This window comes from Delphinapterus leucas, chromosome 17 (assembly GCF_059928025.1).
Source record: "Delphinapterus leucas isolate spDelLeu-1000000601 "Yukka" chromosome 17, BTC_Dleu_Yukka2, whole genome shotgun sequence".
NCBI lineage: Eukaryota > Metazoa > Chordata > Mammalia > Artiodactyla > Monodontidae > Delphinapterus > Delphinapterus leucas.
The window spans coordinates 2,450,031-2,471,520 of record NC_143145.1 but is presented as its reverse complement, the minus strand read 5'-3'; the positions used below and the strand labels follow the sequence as shown (position 1 = coordinate 2,471,520).

Genomic DNA, 21,490 nt, shown 5'->3' with positions numbered 1-21,490 from the left:
TCTGTCGAGTGTCCAGCGGGCAGGTCACAGAGTAGCACAATTTGGTTTCAGCCCAGACAGCTGGCGTCCCCAGCGGGCCAGGTCACCCTCCACTCCAGACTAATGTGAGGCTTCCTGTCGCAGCTGGAGGGTGACCCGAGGCCTGACCCTGGCGGCCCTGGCGGATGAGCCCGGAAGGAAGGCCTCCTCCTTGATGCACTCCGAAGTGGGGAGTGCTGGCTGGCGGGGGCTTCCCTGGGGACTCCCTCGGGAAGCACTTCACACGCTGGTGGGCACTCGGCCAGGGCAGCCCCCAGCAGCTGCAGGAGGCAAGGGCCTCGGGTGCAGGGAGGGAGGGCCAGCACCAGCTCCTGGGGCTCCTGAGGAACTGCCTCAGCACCCGGGCCTGGGGGTACACCAGGGTTAACCCCACAAGACGGCTGGGGCTCTCAGGGAACATGCAAGCAGGCCAGCTGCCCCAGGACTCGGGGCACCGGAGAATGGGGTCAGGGGCACATCCTCGCTGTGGGGCCTGGATGAGGCCCTTCACCTCTCTGGCCTCTGCTTGCTCCTCTGTGAAATGGGGGCATTGGGACGCCTCTCTCATGGGCCAGGGTGAGAATTCAATGAGCTCATGTGTGAGCATGTGGGTCCCCACAAGAGAGCTATCTGTGGCCACATCATGGAAGTTTCAGGCCCCTCCTCACTTCTGGTGTGAGGCCTCCTCTCACCTGAGCTGAACTGTGCTCCCAGGACCTAAGCCCTACCCTGCTCTGGGAGTTCACTCCCTCACGCTTTGTCCATCCTCCTTCAGAATAAATACTCGGGGTACTCCAAAGATCTCACAATGCCTAGGCTTGGGGTGCCTCCCTCTCTCCTTCCTTTCCCCTTCCTCCACACCCCCCAAACATATATTGAGCACCTACTACGTCCCAGATGCTATGCCAGGCACTGGGGATTTCCCTGGGAACAAAATAGACAAAGCCCTGCCCTCCTGAAGCTGACAGCCTGGAGGCAGACACTAGTCACTTAAATAAAGAGTAGGTGCAAAATTGTGACTGTCTTTAGTCCTTTGGAGATATGCCTGGCTGGCAGTAGGGGGGCAAAGAGCAGAGGGATGGAACAGGGAAGTGACTATTGAGAGCTAAAAGAAGTAGGTGGGATCGTGAGGTATGGGGGAAGAGCAGCGAGTGCAATGGTCCTGTGGCCGCATCTCCACTGCCTGGTGTGGGGAGGAGCTGAAGGCAAGGGCAGGGCAGGGCGGGCAGGCCTCCTAGGGTAGGCTGGAGCCGTGGAAGGACTGAGCAGGGTTGGTGTGTTCTGATCTAAAAGATCAGCCTGGCTCCTGGGACAGTGCTTGGAGGGAGCAAGGGTGGGGCCGAGTTGGACACGACAGCAGGGGCATAAAAGGTGAGAGAAGTGGGTAGCTGCGGCACGCAGGAACCTCCGCCCGGGAGCCCCGCCCACAGGCTTGCACCTCCTGCGCATGCTCAACCCCGGAGCCCGGCCGGCAGGTGGCCCGCCCTCTGCGCATGCCCAGCCCAGGAGCCCCCTTCTACCGGCGGCGTGCCCACTGCGCATGCCCAGCCAAGGGAGCCTTGGCTCGCGGGAGTTGCTAAGGCCGCTGAATCCCTGGGCCCCGGTCTCCTTTGCCCCGTTCTGGGATGGATCGAGAGGCAGCCCGCTGTGGCCGTACTCCTGAGCACCCTCTCCCGTGTCTGCTCACTCAGGAATAAAGGCGGCATTGGCCTCTCTGCCTTACTCTTTTATCTGCTCACTGAGAGTTAAGTTGGGGCAGCTGGGGGCGCATCGTCTGCTCTCCGCACAGGTGGGTGGTGGTGGGGAGAAGCCGAAGTCTAGGTCCAGACCTGGGCGGCACGTGGGCTGGAGGGGGAGCGTGGTGGCGGGATGGGGGTTACTCTCCAGGACTTTGTCTCCCTCCTGAAGTTCCAGAGTTCATTCTACAGGTTGGGACTGACCCCTGATGCATCCTTCAGGCCCTGCATCCCCACACACCCCGTTCTCACCCCTCCCTCCCCCTGGGATTTTTGCTTCCAGTCTCGAATATATCAGGCTCTATTTCATCTCCATTCCCCTGTCGTGAGCTGTCTGTTGCCAGGCTGGCCCCTTTGGGAAAAGTGGAGGAGAATGGATCCGCCACCCAACGGAGAGCTGTTGTTTGATGGGGGACAGGGTTTGGCTGCAGCTGGGCTGTGGGCATGGGTAGAAAGGGCTGGACGTTTAGGGGAGGGGAGGAGCCCCATAGGCCTGTCCTCCTGTGCCTATGAGGCCAGGGGCACCCGCTTCAGCCTCCTTTTCCCCAGCTGCCTGCCTGGTGGGGACTGCGGAGCCAGACCAGCTTAGCCTGCAAGGTGTGGGTCCTGGTGTTACCAGTCCGTGTGCACAACACACAGTGAGGCCAAGCAGACCCAAGCACTGGAGTTTGGAGCAGAGGAAGGTTTGTCGCAGAGTCCAGCAGGGAGAACTGGCGGCTCGGGCTCAAAACCCCGAACTCCCCCGATGGTTTTCCGGGAGTTTTTACAGATAGGATCTGGAGTGAGGGCTGCAGGGTGAGTGGCTTTCTTCTGATTGGTTGGCGGTGCTCCAGGAATGTTGATCTCCACCTGAAGTTACCTTCCTCTACCTGGGTAGGTGGGGTCTTAGTTCCTGACGGAGAACTCAAAGGTATTGATATGTATATTCCCTGAGGAGGAGCCGGGACCCTGCCCCGGGGCTGCACTATTGTTTCCTGACTGCTCCCCCCTGCATCCTCTCCCTTCCCTGCTTAGCAACTCTTTGAATCTGCCCTTTGGAACTCAGGGAAGGTCAAGGAGGCTGAATGAAGCCTATTTCCTACAAACAAGAAATGGGGGGGACACAGAAAGGCTTCTGTGTCCAGCAGGGCCCAACAGGTTCCTGCTTAGTTTCACTGGGGCCTGTGGCCAAGGACCCGGGTGGGCAGATGGGCGTGAGGATGAAGCCAGGGCACCGGGACAGGATGAGCGGCAAGTGGGGCTCTGGGCCGGCCCCTACTTCTGTTCACAGTATCAGGACTTTGAAGGACGAGGGGGTCGCTGGGCTGTGACGGTGCTCAGAGCCAAAGTTCTGGGGGGATGGCAGGGTGTCACGCCGCGCTGGGAGATAGGCCATGCTGAGCGGAAATGGGAACTCATTCTCTTGAGTGGAGGGCAGCACGTGATCCGATAAGATCCATCCTGAGCGCCCCGTAATCCCCTTAGCTATAGCTTTCTGGTGACTGAGCGGACGGTGAGGGGCCTCGACGTGGGCCTTGGGCCTTTACAGGCCTTCCCTTCCCCCGACTACTGTCACAGCCTTGAAACGCCACCCTTGGGGTCACATCCCTCTGATCCTATAACGTTCCTGGATTTTTCAGCGTTAAGCAAACACTAATGAGACACTGCCGGCAGCTGACACTTATTAAAGGTGTCCTGTGTAGCAGGCTTTGTTCGTTTTTTTTTTTTTGCATGATCTCTTATTTATACAGGAAATAAATCCTCTTAACAGCCCATTTACAGACTAAGAAACAGCGGCTCAGAGAGGTTAGGGAACTTGCCCAAGGTCATCCTGCTGGGGGGGTGGCAGAAGCAGGATGGAACCCTGCCTATGTGCTGATGGGTCTGGGAGCACCCTGATTTAGCACATCTTTAGAACCTCCACCCTAACCCTGATGGGAGCAGCAGACCCCTGGAAACAGGCTGAATGAAGTTGATTAACTAGGCAGCTGAGATGGCAGGGAAGGGAGTCGGCTCTTGGGGTGGGGGTGGGGTCCCACAGTCCTGGATTCAAACTCTGCCATGAAAGAGCTGTGTGCCCTTGGGCAAGTTACTTCACCTCTCTGAGTCGCCGTGTCCTCCTCTATCAACTAGGTTACTAAGCTATGATTTAAAAATATGTTGTGAGAATTCAGTGTAATGTGGGGTGGAGATCAGGAGGAGGTGCCTCAGGCAGGACCACCCCCCAGTCCCCCGCCACCCCGGCTGACCCCAGCCAGCTGAGGAAGGGCCTGCGTCTCTGCTGCAGGGGGGCCCATTCTCTCATTCTGCAGGGAGCAACTTGAGCCCAGAGAGGGCACAGGCTCACCCTGCATGGCACAGCAGAGGAAGCCTAGAGAGATGGGAAAAAGCGGCTCACCACTATGGCTGCAGCGGATCAAGGCAATCCTTTCGACTGGGGGCTCCAGCCTCACACCCCACTCAAATCTCCCTAGACTCGGTCCTCTTGGATATCACGGTGATATCGCTAGGGTGTTGGTGGTCTTCTGTGATCCTTCTGTTTTTTAAATGGAGGGCAATGCTTAGCCCAAGAGTAGGTACTCTCAGGCCAAACATCCCACCCTGTGCTTGGCGGGATTTCCTGAGGCCCATGTGTGCTAGTGCCTGTTTACTCTGTGACCTAGGAAACAGCCCCCTCTCCCTCCTGGTGAGGCTTGCCTGGGAAGAGCAGAGGTGAGAAGGCTGGCAGATAAAGAGCACGCTCTGGTCTGTGAGCCTGGGGAGGTCTGTAATTAACATTTCAGCAACCCTGATAGCATCGATTCCTGCTTCCTATCTCCGGGACTCTCCCACTCCCGGTTAATCCGCTGTTCTGTTTGTAAGTGATGTCCTGACCTTAGCCGCACCTTGATTAGGAGGGAGACACCTCTCCCTGCCCTCTCCTTTCCCTGTCCCACCTTCCCTGGTGCTGCTGAATGTTCAGGAGCTTTTCGTTCGAAAGGTGATCATACAAAACGTTTGCTAAAAATAACCGAGTCAAACATTCCTAGACGTCCTGTGCTATTGTAGATCTTAAATACTTATTAAAAATGAGAGCATACCCCAAGTAGATTTTCATAGAATATGAATTTTTTTTTTTAATCCAGTTTTCAGTCTGCAAAATGTGCTGAAAGACCCAGGTCCCCAGGCCCTGGTCCGTGTGGCCTGGGCAGCAATCCTTTTCTCCCACGTCCATCTCGGGGTGGGCTCTGCGCTCAGCCAAAGCTGGGTTCCAATCCCTGAGCCGCACCTTCGGAGCCGACCAGCTGAGGGAGGGCTCCTGCTGGTGGTGGTCAAGCCCTTGGCATCCCACCCCTCCCCCAGCCCTCTGAACCCTGAGTGCCAGCTCCACTTTCGCCCATTTTATGGAGGGGGAAATGGAGGCCCACTGTGGTCCCCGCCAAGACCCAGAGCCGTGTCGGAGCAGCAGGCTGGTCACCCCCGGGTGTCCCCACACTCCCTCTTGTCCTGCCTGAGCACGCCTCCGTGCCGGGCCGCTCTGGGCTCTCAGCTAGCACAGCTCACCCTCCCAGCTCAGGAAGGGCTGCAGCCGGGCCCAGCTGCCCGGCCCCTAGGGGAGGGGGCCAAAGGCGCCCAGGGGCCGTCCAGAGCTCTGCTCTCTCTTGAGTTCTTTGTGTGGTCTCAGTCTTCCGGACCACAGGGTCTCTGAGGTCCCCGTGGCTTGGGGGGGCGGTCTCCTGGAACATGGGGTCCCTGAGTTCCCGGAAGGCTGAGCTGAATCTTTCCTCGCTAGGGGGACTGGAACGCGGGTGGGAGCGCCAGGAAGCCGCCTCCAGCTTAGCAGCCGGTTCCAGCTCCCTACAGGGTCAGAGCCAGGAGGGAACTTGGCCCCCGGTCTGGAACTAGATCCCCAAGACCCTGAACTCTAATAGGAAGGACGCCAAGGTGGCCCTGGTGCGGACGGCTCGTGGCTTCTCGGGCTCGTGGCACCGTCCGCACCGGGGGAGGGGCTGCTCCCAGGCGGGCCGGAGGTGGGTGGCCATGGGCAGGGGCCTCGGTGTTCTCGTCCGTGAGTCAGTGGTGATGGGAACATTTATTTACATGAGTGGCTGGCGCAGCTGAGGCCTTGGAAGACAGGAGCGCTTTGCCAAGGCTGGGCAGAGGGTGCTGGGGTGAGGGCAGGGAAAGAGCCTGGGATGTCCCTTCTCGGGCACTTGGTCGCCGTCCCCAGGGTCTGCTGGGCAGCAGGCCTTGTGGCCAGCGCTGGGACGAGGGGGCACTGCCCCGAGGACCCGCCCACAGGGGGCACCAGTCTGCTGGGGGAGGCGAGGGAAGGAGTGTGCCTGGAGATGATGGGTCCTGGGCTGGGGTGGGGGGCCCCTGCAGGGGCCCTGAGGGGAGCGGTCCTGGCTGGGAGGGGCAGGAGGGGCAAGGCAAGGGATTCTCCCCTGGAGCCTCCGGAGGGAACCAGCCCTGCTGGCACCTGGATCGCAGGACTCCTGACCTCCAGAACTGTGACAGGTTAAATGTGAGTTGTTTTAAGCCACTAGATGTGTGGCGCAGCAGCCCTAGGAGACTAAGACTGGCTTTCTAGGCCCAGAGGCCCGAGGCCCTGCCCAGCTGCCATCATGGAGCAGGGCTGGGTCAGGCCAATCCCCGAACCCCCAGTGGCGGTCACCAGGAGCCCTTGGCAGTCCCCCGCCCACAGGCCCATGGAGAGGGGTGGGCTAGGGCTCGGACTGGTGCAGGGCTGTGATCCCCTCGGGCCACAGGCAGGCCCTTCTGGAGGCACCCCCTGCCCCCTGTGTGGTGTTGGGGTCCCTATGGGAATGGAAGGGGTGGCGGGTGGTACGGAAGTGGGTGGAGTCTCCTGGCCACTCTCTGGGGTACATTGGGGTCTCCCTGGAGACTCTGGAGCTGGTGTGAGGGCTGCCCTTCCCCTTGCTGACTCACCTCAGCCGGCCTTGTCTGAGCACCAGGCTCGCTGCAGGCAGTGCTAGGCGGGTCACAAACTGTACAGATGGTACTTCTGGTTAATCCTGTCAGCGGTCTTGTGGGGTGTTGTTACCCCTGTTTTTCAGATAAGGATTTGTTTTTTTCAGATAAGGATTTTTTAATAGTTTTTTTTTCTTTGTTTTTTTATCGACGTGAAATTCACATAACATAAAATCACCACAGTAAAGTGTACAATTTGGTGGCATTTGGTACATTCACAATGACCCCCTCTATCTAGGTCCAGAATAAATATACTTTCTATTAATTAATTTATTTTTGTCCGTGTGGGGTCTTAGTTGCTGCCTGCGCGCTTTCTCTAATTGCGGCGAGTGGGGGCTACTCTTCGTTGCGGTGCGCGTGCTTCTCATTGCAGTGGCTTCTCTTGTTGCAGAGCACGGGCTCTAGGCGCGCGGGCTTCAGTAGTTGTGGCTCGCGGGCTCTAGAGCGCAGGCACAGTAGTTGTGGCGCACGGGCTTAGTTGCTCCGCGGCATGTGGGATCTTCCTGGACCAGGGCTTGAACCCATGTCCCCTGCACTGGCAGGCGGATTCTTAACCACTGCGCCACCAGAGAAGTCCTAGGTCCAGAATATTTCCATTAGCACAAAAGGAGAACCTGTATCCATTAAGCAGTCACTCTCCATTCCCTGCCCCCACCCTCTGGCAACCACTTATCTCCTTTTTTTTTTTAAAGATTTTATTTTTTATTTATTTACTTATTTATTTTGGCCGTGCTGGGTCTTAGTTGCGGCATGCATGCAGGATCTAGTTCCCAGACCAGGGATCGAACCTGGGCCCCTGCATTGGGAGCGTGGATTCTTCCCCACTGGACCACCAGGGAAGTCCCTAATCTCCTTTCTGTCTCTGTGGATCTTCCTGTCTGGACCTTTCCTATAAATGGAATCATGCGCTATGATTTGTGTGTGTGTGTCTGGCCTCTTTCATGTAGCATAATGTTTCCACGTTTCATCCGTGTTGCGACGTGTGTCAGTGCTTCCTTCTTTTTGATGGTTGAATAATATTCCACTGCATGGCTGTTTAACTGTGCTGAAGTCAGGGTTTGAACTCTTTGCGGAGTCCTGGCTGTGCTCTCTCCCATAGGCTTCACCACCCCAGGCCTGCCCTCCCCTAGCGACTGGGGGCTTCTGCCCCCGCCAGGGTGAGTGTCAGGCTGGGCTGGGGAGGGGCTGGGTGGGGAGTGTGAGGTCCCTCCAGACTGGGATTGAGCACAGCAGATATTCTGCAGATAACCTTCCGGCCCGAGGCTCCAGAATTGGCAAATCCTCCAGTTCCGCGGTCTCAGAGCTCTCGGATCTGAAGATCCTTAAACACTCAGCTTCCGAGGTTCCAGGAGCTGAAGAGTTCTGAGCAGATACCTGTCCCCACCCTCAGCCCCACAGCAGACATCACTAATTGAGCTAGCTGGGCCTTAGGGTCCCTGCAAGGGCCTGGGCTGGGCACCTCCACCCAACTGGGGTAAGGCCTGTTGGCCCCTGCTTCCAGCAAACTGTTCATCTCCAGCTGACCATTCCCTCCCTCCTGGCCTCCCACCCCCCTTCTCATGCCCCCAGGCTCCTCCCTGCCCCCTCCTACCCTGGGGGACCCTGGTCTTTCCTGCCTCCCTCCATCTTGTGCCTGAGGCAGGGCCTGTGACAGCCGGGGTGGACCCCGAGAGAGGGTCCTGCAGGCTCTCCTGTGGGGAGAGGTGGTGGGGACAGGGGGCTTTCCAGAAGCTGGGGGAGGCTGCCCAGGGTGCCCAGGCTCCTTGGCCAGCAGCAGAGAACCTGGCTGGAGGGCAGGGGAAGACCCCAGGAGGTGACGTGGCACCCTGTGCTCCCTCCTTGCCCACCTGTCCTCCAGGTGTCAGCCCCAGGGTCTGTCCTTTGGGTGGGGGATGGGCTCCTGGGGGGGGCTCCTGGGGCGGGGGGTGATGAGGTCACACATGGTGTTGGTAATTTCTCTCGTCTCCTCCTGACGTCTTGTGGACATCAGTTCCATGGCATCTGTTAAAGGGGGGCTTGGAATTGGAGCTGTGTGCTGGGGGCTCTCAAACTGGGCTCTTGGCGCCCTGGGCTCCTGCGCATTGGGGGGGGTCTGTGCTGCCCTCGTGGGAAGACATTCCATTTCTGTTCCTCCTTGTGCCTCTGGCCCTGTCCTCCTGCCGCAGCCTGGGAGTGGGGATCCTTTGTGGGAAAGGGCGAGCTCTGGCCTGGAAATAGCCAAGTGTGCACAGAAATAACCCTGGCCTCAAAAAAGGACATGGAAAATTAAATAGGGAATATTAGCATTCGCCTGGCCCTTTCCATGGCCATTATCTCATGGGGAGACAGCATTTTTATCCTCATTTTATAGACGAGGGAACTGAGGCTGGGGAGGGAAGTGACCTGCCTGAGGGCCTTCTGCCGGGCAGCTGGCCTCTGACCCCGTGCTTTCCATGACGTGGCTGCACCCCACCCCCCCGCCCCGGGGGCTCTGCCACCCCGGGAGATGTCCTAGCCTGCTTCTCTGAAGGCCAGATTCCTATGCATCCCCCAAAACTCAGCAAAATGCCCCTTTCTCTGGAAAGCCTCCCTGGCCCCCTGGCTGGCAGTGGAGCCCTCCGTGGTCTCCACCAGGACCTCGCCACCCTGGAGCAGACGGTGGGCTCCGCAAGGCAGGGGCTGTGGCTGTGTCCTTCACTCTGCACCAGGCAGCACGGTGGTAGGTGCTCGGTAAGTGCTTGCTGAGTGGCTCATCGATGGATTGTTCCTATTAACATGTGGGTGGAGGTCAGTTGAACCCCTCATCCCCTCCCCTGCATTTTCATCACAACGACCTGAGAAGTTCATATTAGCATGAGCATAGCCACTTTACTGATGAGGCTCAGAGAGGTCAACTCACCACCCAAAGGTCACACAGCGACTAAGGGCAGGATCTGGGATTTGATCCCGGCCCCACAAGCACGGATCTTTCTGGAGAGCCCAGTGTGTGCCTGGCACTGGGCTCAGGTGGGCCTCTGACTACCCCGCCTGTCAACTCCCTTCCCTTCCTGCACCCTGTGGCCCACTGTCCCTTGGGATGGCTCTCATGTGTGGCATCTGAACGCCCTTCCTCACAGCCAGCACCCCCTCTGTGGGGTCTGGCTTGTCTCTTGAGGGCCCCTCCCAGGCGTGGGGGGACATGCTGCTCCAAGAGCATTTCAGGGACCCTGTGAGGTGCCGCCTGCAGCCACCAGGGGGACCAGGAAAGGTGGATTATCACAGGAAGACAAGTGCTCGGTGCACCGACCAGAAGTCCACGTTTCAGGGGCCTCTGGGAACACCCGCGAACCACAAACCTCCCTCTCTCACCTCCCTCAGCCTGGCCCCCCATTTCTTGTCTCCTTGGCAAGCACCGAGGCCTGAGGCTACCCTTGTGAGAGGCTGGGGTGGGCAGAGGCCAAGGGGACATGGGAGCAGCCGGAAGGTTCTAGAGCCATCTCAGTGAAGGAAGATGGATGCAGGGAGGCTGTCAAGGTCCTGGTGTACAGAATTAAGGTTCAGGGTCCTAGGGTTGTGTCCATCTCTCCAGCCCAGCAAACACCTGATATTTGGGGGAGTGCAAGGGGCTCCGGGAAGGGGACACAGGCTGAGGGGGTGGGTAGATGGGAGGATGGGAGGGAATATCTGGAAAGGGAAGCACGTCTGAGGGAGGGGTGGTCGGCCCTTGTTCCGGGAGGCCCGCCGGGGGTCTTGGGCCCCAGGGCCCTCGACTTGAGCTTCCTAGGGCTCCTGGTGGGGCTCCTCGGGAGAGGCCGGTTCCACTTGACGTCTCCAGGAATCCAGGCCCTGCGCCAACCCCGGGACCAGACTGCCCTCCTCAGTGAGCCGGGCTGGGGGCTGCAGCCCGCCCCGACGGGCACCGCTGCGTGGAAGTTTGGTGGGCAGGTGAGGCACGGGTGGAGCCACACCTCAGCTGTCAGGCCAGTGCCTACTGGTCACTCCCCTCTGTGTCCAGTACAGGACCTGTCCCTTCTGCCTAAGCAGAGGGTCCAGGGACCACCAAGCGACTCATGCCCAAGGCAGTCTCTCCCTGCCTTCCACCTGTCCATCTGTCTGTCTCCTGCTTCCTTCCACAGCCTGGAGCTGGTGCCAGCGCTGCGGTTGGAAACGCAGAGCACCGCTTGTCCGGACATCCCAGCCCTTGGGCGCGTTTCTCTCTCCTGCCACACAGCAGTCTCAGCTGCCAGGCTGTGTAACTCAGGGCAGCTGTCCGACCCTCTCTGGGCTCATGAGATGGTGAAATGAGGTTCTTCACCTGGGGCCCCAGTATGGCCTTGGGGGGGCTCTCAGCTCCCCCTAGATCACGCGCCAGAAGAGGAGGCACATCTCAGGGGAGCCCCAGCTGCCCACAGAGCCCACCGTCCCCGCGTGTCATGGAGTCAGTCGTCGGCCTCATTCCACAGCCCACAGGGAGGGGCTGGCTCCTCCCCCTCTGCGATCACCTCGCCTAGCCGCCCCTCTGGCGGGTGGGGAGACAGACCTGGAGTGAGGGGCTGCCTGGAAGGTGGCCGAGTTGAAGGGGTCAGGGGCTTCCTGACTCAGTGTCACTCTTCTCTCCGGGAGGGGAAGGAAGCTGCAGCTCCTCTGAGCAGCCTTCCAGGATTGCCAGCTCTGGGGCCACCCCCCGAGGGTCAGGTGGCAGAGGTGATCAGGAGGGTCCCTGCCCTCCTTGGTCCTGGCTGGCGGCAGACACCTCGGGCGCCTGTCCTGGGCCAGCAGCGCCACCTGGTGGCCGCAGGCCCCCCTCGGACACCTCCATCCACCCGGCGGTGCCAGGGGATCAGCCAGGGGGGCTGGGCCAGCCGGGGAGGCGCTGGCCCAAGATCACTGGCAGCTCCGAGAGAGAACGCAGGCATCCTGCCCGCCTGAGACCAGAATGTGCCCCCCCACCCACCATGGGTGCAGGCATCAGGGGGAAGCTTAAAGACAGGGCTTCACCCAGAGGGATGAGTGAGGATGGAGGCGTCTCAGTCACTGTGACCAGTGTGTGCGTGTGCACCCGGGAGGGGAGGGCAGGCGTCCTGTTGGGAGGGAGACCCTCAGGTCATACCTGGCGCAGGAAGGTAAAGGACGCTGTTTAAGGAATGAAGGAAAATGAATGAACGTGCTGGGACCTTCCTCGGGGAAGCCCTATTGCCCTCATTTGCTCACTTTAATCACTACTTATTGACAGCTGAGCACCGTGGGAAGACACACACACACACACACACACACACACACACACGCGTATTACATACACACATACACGCACAATGCACACACACACATATACAAAACGTATGCACACACAACACACATGTACACAAATACATACACACAGAACACAATGCACATACAATGCACAATACAAATGCACACACAAATGTACACACAACACATGCATACACATATATGCACAACACACACAACAAACGCACACACAACATACATATACATGTACACACATGCACACAACATATGCACATATACAACACACACAAATACGCACATGTATATGTGCATGTACCTACATACATATACGTGCACTCACACACGTGCACACAACACATGCAATGCATGTGTGCACAATATACGCATGTGCACACACATTCAAATATATGCATACACTTCAATACACAATCACACACACACATGCACACAACAAATACACACACGTCCAAATACATGCACACATAACATACAATTGTTTACTTCTCACGATTGTGCCTGAAGGCAGAGGGGGTAATAATCCTCCACGACACAGGGGAAGGAAACGGAGTCTCGGGGACAGCATGTGAGTTGCTCAAGGCTGGAGAAGCTGGTGTGGCCAAGGGGCCTGGCATGGGCCGGACGCCCTGTTACCCCCGCCCGGGGCTGCACTGCGGCACCCACTCCGTGAGCCTCTGGCAGTTGGGGTCCCAGGAGCTGCCTCCCGTGGCTTTGCTCTGGAGAGGAAGGGTGGAGTAGAGCTCAGCGTCCTAGACCTCACCCCTGTGGACTAGAACTTGACCTTCAGTCCCCGGCAGGACACTCGGAGGGGTACCCAGGGGGGTGGGTGGGGCAAGAAGACCCTCAGAGGTCCCAGGACTCCTCCATGAAGCAGTTCCCCAGGCCACTGGTACAGCCTGGACCCCTGGGGTACACACCTCATCCCTACTTCCGTCTGAGACCCCCGTCAGGAGCCCCCACTCTGCCAGGGGTGCCCCGGAAAGGCCTCCCTGTGGTGTGACTGGGGACGCCACGCTTTGTGAGGACACCTCCCTGCCCAGGACTGGGGCCTGAGAAGCCGACGGGCTGCAGGGCAGGGGCAACAGAGCCCCAGGTTGGTTCATAAACACACACAGAGCATCCCACATTTCAGTCGTTGCTGACCTGGGTACTGAGGGTCTAACACCACAAGGAGCCGTTCTGAGCTCCGGATTACGGATGAGGAAACTGGAGCTCAGAGAGGGGCAGGGGTGTGGCGGGGGTCTCATGGGGATTTGGAGGGACTCCTCGGCTGCGCCTCTAGCCGAATGGGGGCTGTCTCAGTTTGGGGGCACCTGCGGTCTGGGCAGCAGGCTCCTACTTACAGGTGGCAGAGCCAATGCTCGGAAGGGTCCCAGAGTCAGCAGATCAGCAGATGAGCTGGTCTGGGACCGGTGTGCATGGTCCCAGTGCATGGGCTTGTGTCCACCCACCCACTGGACCTCAGTTTCTTCATCTGTAAAATGGGGGTGAAACGCCCTGGCCCTGCCATCCCGTTGGGCACTGGTTGCTTGAAAAGCTCCCAGGACCACAACCTCAGGAGAGGCCCAGCCCAAGGGGTCTGGAAGCCAGGTGAATAAGGTGAGAACCAGGAGGGAAGAGCCTTGAACGTCTCCTCCTCCGTGAAGTCCTCCCAGATGCCCCTACGTGGCTGGTCCCGCATGGTGTGGTGGGGGGCTCTGAGCTCCCACCTGCCCAGCTGTGCCCCCAGGCTGCAGACTCCCCGGGGCCTGCAGAGAAGATGCTTCAGTGCAAAGCACAGAGCGTCAACATCATCTGAAGAACCAGGATGATGGGGCTGGTTAGGTGGGTGGGTGGGGAGTCCCTGAGGGATCAGCCAGGGGCCAAGGGCACCGGTGGGGCAGGCATCCAGTCCAGAGGGCACAGCTGGGCCATGTGGTCTGTCCTGCAGTGGGGTAGGTGCTGGCCCCGGGAGAGCCGGGCAGAGAGGGAAGGACCTGCAAGGAGGACAGTCAGGGCTGGTCCTGGGCAGACTGGCCGGGCAGTGGACCTGCTGAGACCAAGACACAGAAGAGAACAGGACACCCCCGGGGCGGCTGTCGGGGAGCCCTGTGCCTTCCTCCCGCCAGTGGAGGCTGGGGAGGCCCCGAGGGGCAGGTGGTCAAGTGCAAACGGCGGGGCTAGGGTGGTGGGTAAGCCAGGGAGACGGCAGGGGCCCAGGCCCGGTAGCAGGGGAAGGCAGGGGCCATTTCCCCAGTCCCCCCACTTTGCCCCCTGCCTGCGCCTGGGGGCGCCCTTCTGTTTGCTGATACTCAGCTGACTGGTCCCTGACCTCCCTGGCCCACAGCTGTCCTGGCTGCTGTCCAGGGGTCAGGGGTTGGGGGTGGCCTTGGCCCTGGGGTCAGGCAGGTCCGGGTGGGGCATTCCAACTCCGTTTTTAAGGTGGCATGGGGTAGCCTTGGATTGGTCCCATTGCATCGCTCAGCCTCAGTTTTCTCCTCTGTGAATTGGGAACAGAGACCCCCTCGGGCATGGGGTCGGCCCCAGTGTGTGGGAGGATGCGAGGGGTGACTGGTCCCATGGGGGTCTTCACCTCATTCAAGGGTCCCCCTCACACCTGCCTCCTGAGCTCCCCTGTCCGGGGCTAGGGGAGGGCTGTGTCCGGGGGTGGGGGCACTGAGAGCCTCCCGAGGGGCTGAAGAATGGGAGGCGGTGAGGGCAGAGGGAGGAGTGTGAAGAGGCAGGGGGTGGGCAAAAGTGTGGGGTGTAAACCAGGACATGAGGGTGGGACAGCCATCTCACAGGGCCGCCACCTCTGCTCAGGCATCAGAGGCCTCCAGGAAGCCGGGGCGGGCGCCCAGGGACATTTCCTGCTATTAATGGAGCTTAATCTAAACAGGCCCTAATATTTACCTCTAGGCGCCTCCGGCCTCTGAGGGTGCCGTGCAGCGAGAGTGAAGAGCCCCACCCAGGCAATGCCCTTCTTACCCCGTGCTTCCCGGGCCGTGTGTGAGGCAGGAACTGGGGGCCTGGGGGCTCAGGTTTGAGGCCCCTGCCGGATGCCCAGAGCCTCAGTTTCCCTATCTGGGAGATGGGGGTGACAGCCCAGGCTTACGGGGAAGTTCAGAAGGTGGACAGCTCGGCAGCACTGGCCTTGTAAGCCCGCGCTGTGGCGGTGCCGTAGCCCCTCCCTCGGTGTCGACCAGCTGACACATCTCTTCCCCCTCCCTCCAGGTCATACCTGTGGGTGATCTGACTGGATGCTGCGGGCAGTCTGGCTGCCCTGCCCACGTCTATGTTCTCTCCCTGGGCAGGCGGAGTTGGGACCAGGCTGGGGCGAGGACCCGTCACTCTGCTGGTCTGTGCCCCTAACCAGCTACTGTGCCCACCCACGGCCCACACCTTACCAACTGCATCCCCTCCAACCCTCGCCCATCAGAAGCCCCTGCGCCTGCCCCCAGCAGTGATGGCAAAACCACGACCCCCCACCACAGACTTTCCTGTGGAGCCCACTGTCCCCAACCATAGGATGGTGAGCGAAGTTGGGGGGACGAGGGGACCCCCACCTGGCTCAGTGTCCCACGGCGGCCCCTGCCAGCCAGCCAGGGCGCTGAGTCAAGGGCACGAAGGGAATAAACAGTTTTAATTCAGGACGAGGATTCCTCGTTAAGGAGAATGTTTACATCAGATATAAATACACAAGCCACCTCACGTCACTTGGGCTTTTCAAAAATCTGGGAAGGGAGGCCATGTGGAGGGGACTGCAGAGACTTCACACTCTGGCCCCTGTGGGAACAAAGACAGTCCCAGTCTGGCCTCTGGAGGCTCCTGGGCCTGTGTCCCCATGGAGGGAGTGGGGAGGAGCCAGCCATCAGGAGGAGGAAGCAAGTGTCTGAGGAAGTTGTGGGGTCACGTGCGGTGAATCTCTTGCCCCCAGCCCCCTGTCCACCGGCTGCAAGGCTACAGAGAGGAGGGAGAGGAGTAGAGAGTGGGGAAAACTGAGGCCCACTTAGCGAGGGCTCTGCAAGGGGGCCATCAGACAGCTCTGGGGGGTGATGGAAGGCTCCCTTGGGCCCTGGCATCCTTTATCCCCACGGCTCTTCCAGTCCCTGAGGAACCCAGGCTGGATGGTGGGATTTCACATGTGGGATGAGGGGAGGGGGCTTGGCCACCCTGGATCTGGATCCCAGTTCTGCGCTGGGCTCTTACTTCCATGAATGGTGGGGACTAACGAGACACTGGGTGTGAAGCAGGGCCAGACAGACCTGGGACCCAGCAGGTGCCCAGTCAACGTGTGCCGAGACCCACGCTGGCTCACCTACCTTAGAGACCGCCCTCCTCCTTGAGGAAGGGATTGTTCCAGAAGCATTGCAACCCCTCCACCCCCAAGCACAGCAGTCAGCGCAAGTCAGCCACTCGCTCTTTAGTATAAATTAGAGTGAGAACCTGGGATAGAATCAGGGCTGCTGACCCTGGAGGAAAGTCCACAGGTGGTGCTGGGCTGGGACAAACACCTCACACTAACTTTCCCTCCTCTGCTGTGTGACTGCCCAGGTGCCGGCTTGCAGGCCGGGGAGAGACAAAGCTCTGTCAGAGCCTCCCCGCCTGAAAATCCACCATAAGTGCCACTCCCTGGGGTGAGCATCGCTGTCACTGTGGGCTTCTTGGCACAGACAACCCACTCCCGCACCCTCCTTTCCCAAGAGCCAGGCCCCTTCTCTGTTCCATGGAGCTCTGGGCCCCTCTCTGAGCTGGGAGGTGGGGGGAGGCTGCATACTGTACCCGGCACCCAGTCAAGGCCAAGGATGGTGGTCCTGATGCTGACAACCACGCCCTTGCTTCTTGAGCACCCGGGCCCAGGAAGCAACCCTGGGTCCAGCGCCCCCACCACTTCACTGAGCAGGCCTTGGACTCCCCCGGGCTCCAGCATCTCCCACCTTGGCCACCCCACAAGGTCCTAGGGCCAAAGGCGTCAACCCCACTGGGCTCCAGCAGATGGTACTGGTCTTGCAGTACCTGGGTACCCTATGACCCTGGCAAGGTCCTTTCCCTCTTCGAGCCTCAGTTTCCTTGTCTGTAATATGGGGATATAAATGGCCTTTCTGCCTCCCATCCAGGCCTTGCACTAGGGCCCTGAACTCGGGGCCAGGATGCTCTGCCTGGAGCCACCGAGCATGTAGGACTATTTTTTTTTCTTTGGCTGCACCGTGTGGCATGTGGGATCTTAGTTTCCTGACCAGGGATCGAGCTCATGTCCGCTGCGGAGTCTTAACCACTGGACCACCAGGGAAGTCCCATGTAGGACATTTCTCTGCAGACAAAGGGCAAACCTGGGGCCCAGATTCCATCTCACCAGTTTCAGTGGTGGTGGCCACGTGAGAGGGTGGAGCCTGGTGGCTAGAGGTGCCTGAGACGCCCAGAGCTCCTCTCTCACAACAGGCGCCCTCCCCCCATACAGCAGTCTAGAGAGGGCTCATGGGAGCTTGAACATTCGACTAGAAGGCATGCAGAGGCTATCCTGGAGTCCAGCTCAGAGGAGGCAACCAGAGGCCCAAGCCAGAGAAATGATCCCTCCCCAGGAAAGGCAGGGAAGCATGATGAGCCAGGTGAGAGGGAGAATGAAGGGTTCTGAGTGTGGGGAGACGGTGGCCTTAGGCCAGCAGGCCTGGGTTCCAGTCTCTGTGTCTTTGCCCTTGGTTTCTCATCCATAGGATGGGCTGTGAGCCTACTGCCCTCCTGGGCCAGCGGGCAGGGTCTTCCAAGATGGTTCCTAAAGTGGAGGGCTTTGGGAAGATTTGAGTGGTCTCCATGGGGCAGGCAAGCGGATGTTGGAGGAGGTGGGGCTGAGTTGTGATTGGCCATCTCCCACTCATGGCACCTGTATGTGCCACTCAGCCTCCCCCTCATGGCTGGTGGGTGGAAAACAGTCTCCCCTTTGTAGGGTAGTTTCTGGTTTGAGTGTCAGCCCAGGTATCATGGTACTCACAGCAAAGCACCCCACGGTGTCAGGCTGTCTTCCTGTGTGATTTATGGATGCCTCAAATGGAGGCCCTGCAGACGTGAACACTTCACGTCCGCTCACATAACATTTGTGTCCTCTAACACTTCCTTTCTGTTCCTGTTCTTCTCTCTTTGTGGGGGAGGGAGAAAAAGGGGGAGGGGTGGGGAGGGAACCCCTTCAGTTTATCTTTTTAACCCTCTTTGAAATTCCCAGTATCTAAAACATCTTTGTCCATGTTTCTCAGGGACCCCTTCTAGAGGTTGAATGGTCCAAGTGAGAAGCAGCTCCTGGCTACCCCTCTGAGTTTTCAATGGACACAATATTTACCTTAGGGATGGCAAATTATCAGCCTTCAGATCACCACATCCTATCTAGAGCCCATGGCAGACATTGCTAATCAATCATAGCACAGTGGTCTTAGACACTTCCTCCACGCAGTGCACTGGGCAGCCATCACCAATTGATCAGGTGAACCCAATTTGCCATCCGGGTAGAGCAGATATCTGTGCTGTCCCCGACCTGGCGTGTCCAGTCCGGCCCTGACCTTTGGCCCCCTTGCAAAGTCCTACCAACTAAGCCTCAGGCCCATTAGCCAGGGCCTGCGTGAGGGCTCGAGGTCTGGCGCCGAGGATGTGACGGTGAGCCGAGTTCTTGGAGCTCTTGCGCGTGCTGACCACGTTGCAGCTGTTGGGCTCGCACCCCGCTCCACGCTGGTGGAAGAGGCCACGGACGGTGGTCTGGAAGCTGCTGGTGACGAAGCAGTAGACGATGGGGTCCATGCAGCTGTTGAGGCTGCTGAGGGTCACTGCCACATGATAGACCACGAGGCTGGTGTGGTGTGGCACGTCGGGCCACAGCGCCACAGCCACCTGGCGGGCGTGGAAGGGCGTGAAGCAGACGAGGAAGATGACGAGCACGGTGAGCAACAGCTGCATGGCCCGCATGCGGCGCTGGCGGCCCTGGCGCAGCAGGCCCGGCCGTGACAGCGCACACATGATGCGGCCGGTGAATATGCTAATGACCAGCAGTGGCAGCAGGAACTCCAGGACGGTCAGTGCAAAGACGCGGCAGCAGGGCCCGCCGGTGGCCGTCACGCCCAGCACGGACAGGGTCACGGCGCCGGCGGCCAGCCACACAAAGGCGCACACGGCTCTGGCGCAGGCAGGCTGGCGCCAGCGGCGGCCACCATCGGGCTGCACGATGGCCAGGTAGCGGTCCACGCAGATGCAGGTGAGGAAGAGGATGGAGCAGTGCATGTTGAGGAAGTAGCCAAAGACGTGCGGGAGGGCGCAGCGCAGGCAGCCGCGGGTGCCGTAGAAGACAGCAAAGCGCGTGGGCAGGGACAGGCCCACCAGCAGGTCAGTCACCACCAGGTTGATGGTGTAGATGACCGATGGCGTCTTGGCCTGGGTGCGGCAGCCGAAGACGTACAGCGCCAGCCCGTTGAGCACCAGCCCCACCAGGAAGATGACGCCATGCACTGCCATCAGTGCCAGCCACAGGCCTGGGAAGGCGGCGTGCAGCTCCCCGTCCAGCACAGCAAACAGGTGGAACAGGGGCATCTCCGGCATGCTGACATTAGTCCACGCTGCCGCTGCCGCTGTGGCATTGGGGGCAGCCATGGCCGAGGGCCCTGCGGAAGACGCGGAGGGCATGACAGCGGCCAGCGCACGCCCGGGGCCTGGAAGGAAGGAGACCGGGTTACCCTGGGGTTATTGGAGCCCTGCCCCGAGGCTGGACCTCACTTGGCTCGTCTGCCCACCCAGCACCCCAACATTCCCACCTTTGTGCCTTTGCCTGGCCTGGCCCTGGCACTTGCCAGTGTGGAGCTTCAGCAGAATGCCAGTGCTGTGAGCCTGCTCCTTGCTGTAATGGGAGGTGAAAAGCCTCGCAAGACTGTCACCGGGACTGAAAGATGACAAAGGCGACTGGTGTGGCACAGGTAAGATGACGGGCCAAGTGTGTGGTGTTTGAGCCTGGGCTCCAATCCCAGTTGCTTCCTCGCTCGCTGTGCAACCTCAGGCAAGTCGCTTAACCTCTCTGTGCCTCACGTCCTAATCTATATCATTGGGACTACAGAGCTGCTGGGAGGATTAACTGAGCACAGCAGTGCTCAGCGCACCATTAGCTGGTGCCAAATAAACCACGGTTCTGCTAGGACAGAGCCGTGCCCTCGGTCACCCCAGCCCACAGCTCCCACACCCATGCGACACAGCCCCTGTCCTCCAGGCCACCCATCTGTTCTCACCTCCTGCAAGGCTGGCACCAGGTCAATGCCCTGGGTGAAGGTCCTCATAAGGGTCCAAGAGGCTGGGATTGGGGAGCTGGGAGCCAGCCCCCTGGCCACCCCAGTTTCTCCCCAGCCCTGAGAGGTGGCCACATTTGCTGTCTTGGAGGCCCACGTGGGGTGGCTCACTGGGGCTCGAGCCTGGAGCCAGGTCCCAGCAGCGGCAGCACAGCAGATTTGAGTTAAATAAACACCGTGCTCCCTGCCTGGTCCAGGCCTGGTGGCCCAGACACTGCAGTGGGGGCAGGCTGGGGGTGGGGCCGCCCACCCTGTTTCTGTTCCTGCTGAGCTGTTTAACTTGCTGAGGTTTATCCCTTTGTTTATAAACGAAGGGTTAACAGGCTCCCATCCCCGCCCTGGGCCAGGCTGATCCTCCAAATAAGGACATTTCTGTCTTTTTCAGGAGAAAGGAGAAGGCTTTGGGGAGAAGCAGGGAGGAGCGGAGGGCACATGGGACATCCCAGGTATAGTGTGCCCTCCCCCCCCCCCCCCGCAAGGGGAGGGAAGACCCCTCCCCTTTCCTGGTGACCAAGGGAAGTGAGGCGTCTGCTGTGAACGGGCCTCACACTGCCCACTACCCCTGGACGGCTACTGCACATCCTTGAGCAACAGGCTCCTTCCGGCAGTCTCCACCCAGTGGAAGTCGTGCCCGCTGGGGGACTGGGGACCGAATGCCAGCCTGGAAGGGCTGGGCACAGCAGGGGACCTCTTGCTAGCTGAGGCTCAGGTCCCAACCTGGCCGGGAGGGAGCCCCTGGCAGGGCAGGCGGCTGCCTCCATCCTCCAGCTCAGAGAGGGTGGCATCCGCTGAGCCTCTGTCTCTGGGACGCCGGCCCTGAGCGTCTGCTAACTCTCAAGGTACTGCCGGGAGGAGTCGGATGCTGCCCAAGACTGTGTCCGGCCCCTCTGGCCACCTCCAGCGCAAGTGGGCCCGGGCCTCAGCTCACGGGGTCCTCTGGGAGGGCTGTCCTCTGCCCAGTGTCCCCAGCCCCTAACACACAGGGTCTTTGGATGTGTTTGTCCAACGGCAGCTCAGGGAGACAGGGTGCGAGAGTGACGTCCGGGGCAGGGAGAGACCTGTGGGCGCGAGGGGCTGGGGAGCAGCAAGGGGAGGTGATGAGGCTAGGCTGTGGGGCTGGCATCCTGGTGCCTCAGGGCTGTGGGCTTCGTCCTCAGGCAGCGTGGACCCCCGCAGTCCCCCAGGAAGGAGAGGGATGTCTCCCAACGCGTCCCTGCTCTACTGTGGAAAACACGATGCCTCGGCAAACCCCCAGGAGGAAGGGCCCAGGGA

General features: G+C 59.8%; 1 protein-coding gene across 1 annotated transcript; it reads right to left on the bottom strand.

Moving 5' to 3' along the window:
- Window positions 1-17,776: 17,776 nt before the first annotated feature.
- GPR20 (G protein-coupled receptor 20) lies at window positions 17,777-19,805 on the bottom strand. The gene has a single exon (XM_089898657.1). The coding sequence runs from the start codon at window positions 19,566-19,568 to the stop codon at window positions 18,486-18,488; it is 1,083 nt and encodes a 360-aa protein (XP_089754783.1). The 5' UTR covers window positions 19,569-19,805; the 3' UTR covers window positions 17,777-18,485.
- Between the last annotated feature and the right edge of the window lie 1,685 nt (window positions 19,806-21,490).

What these genes read in the sequence shown, in the direction of transcription:
- GPR20 (XM_089898657.1), bottom strand. Translation starts at nt 19,568, where the DNA reads ATGCCCTCCGCGTCTTCCGCAGGGCCCTCGGCCATGGCTGCCCCCAAT.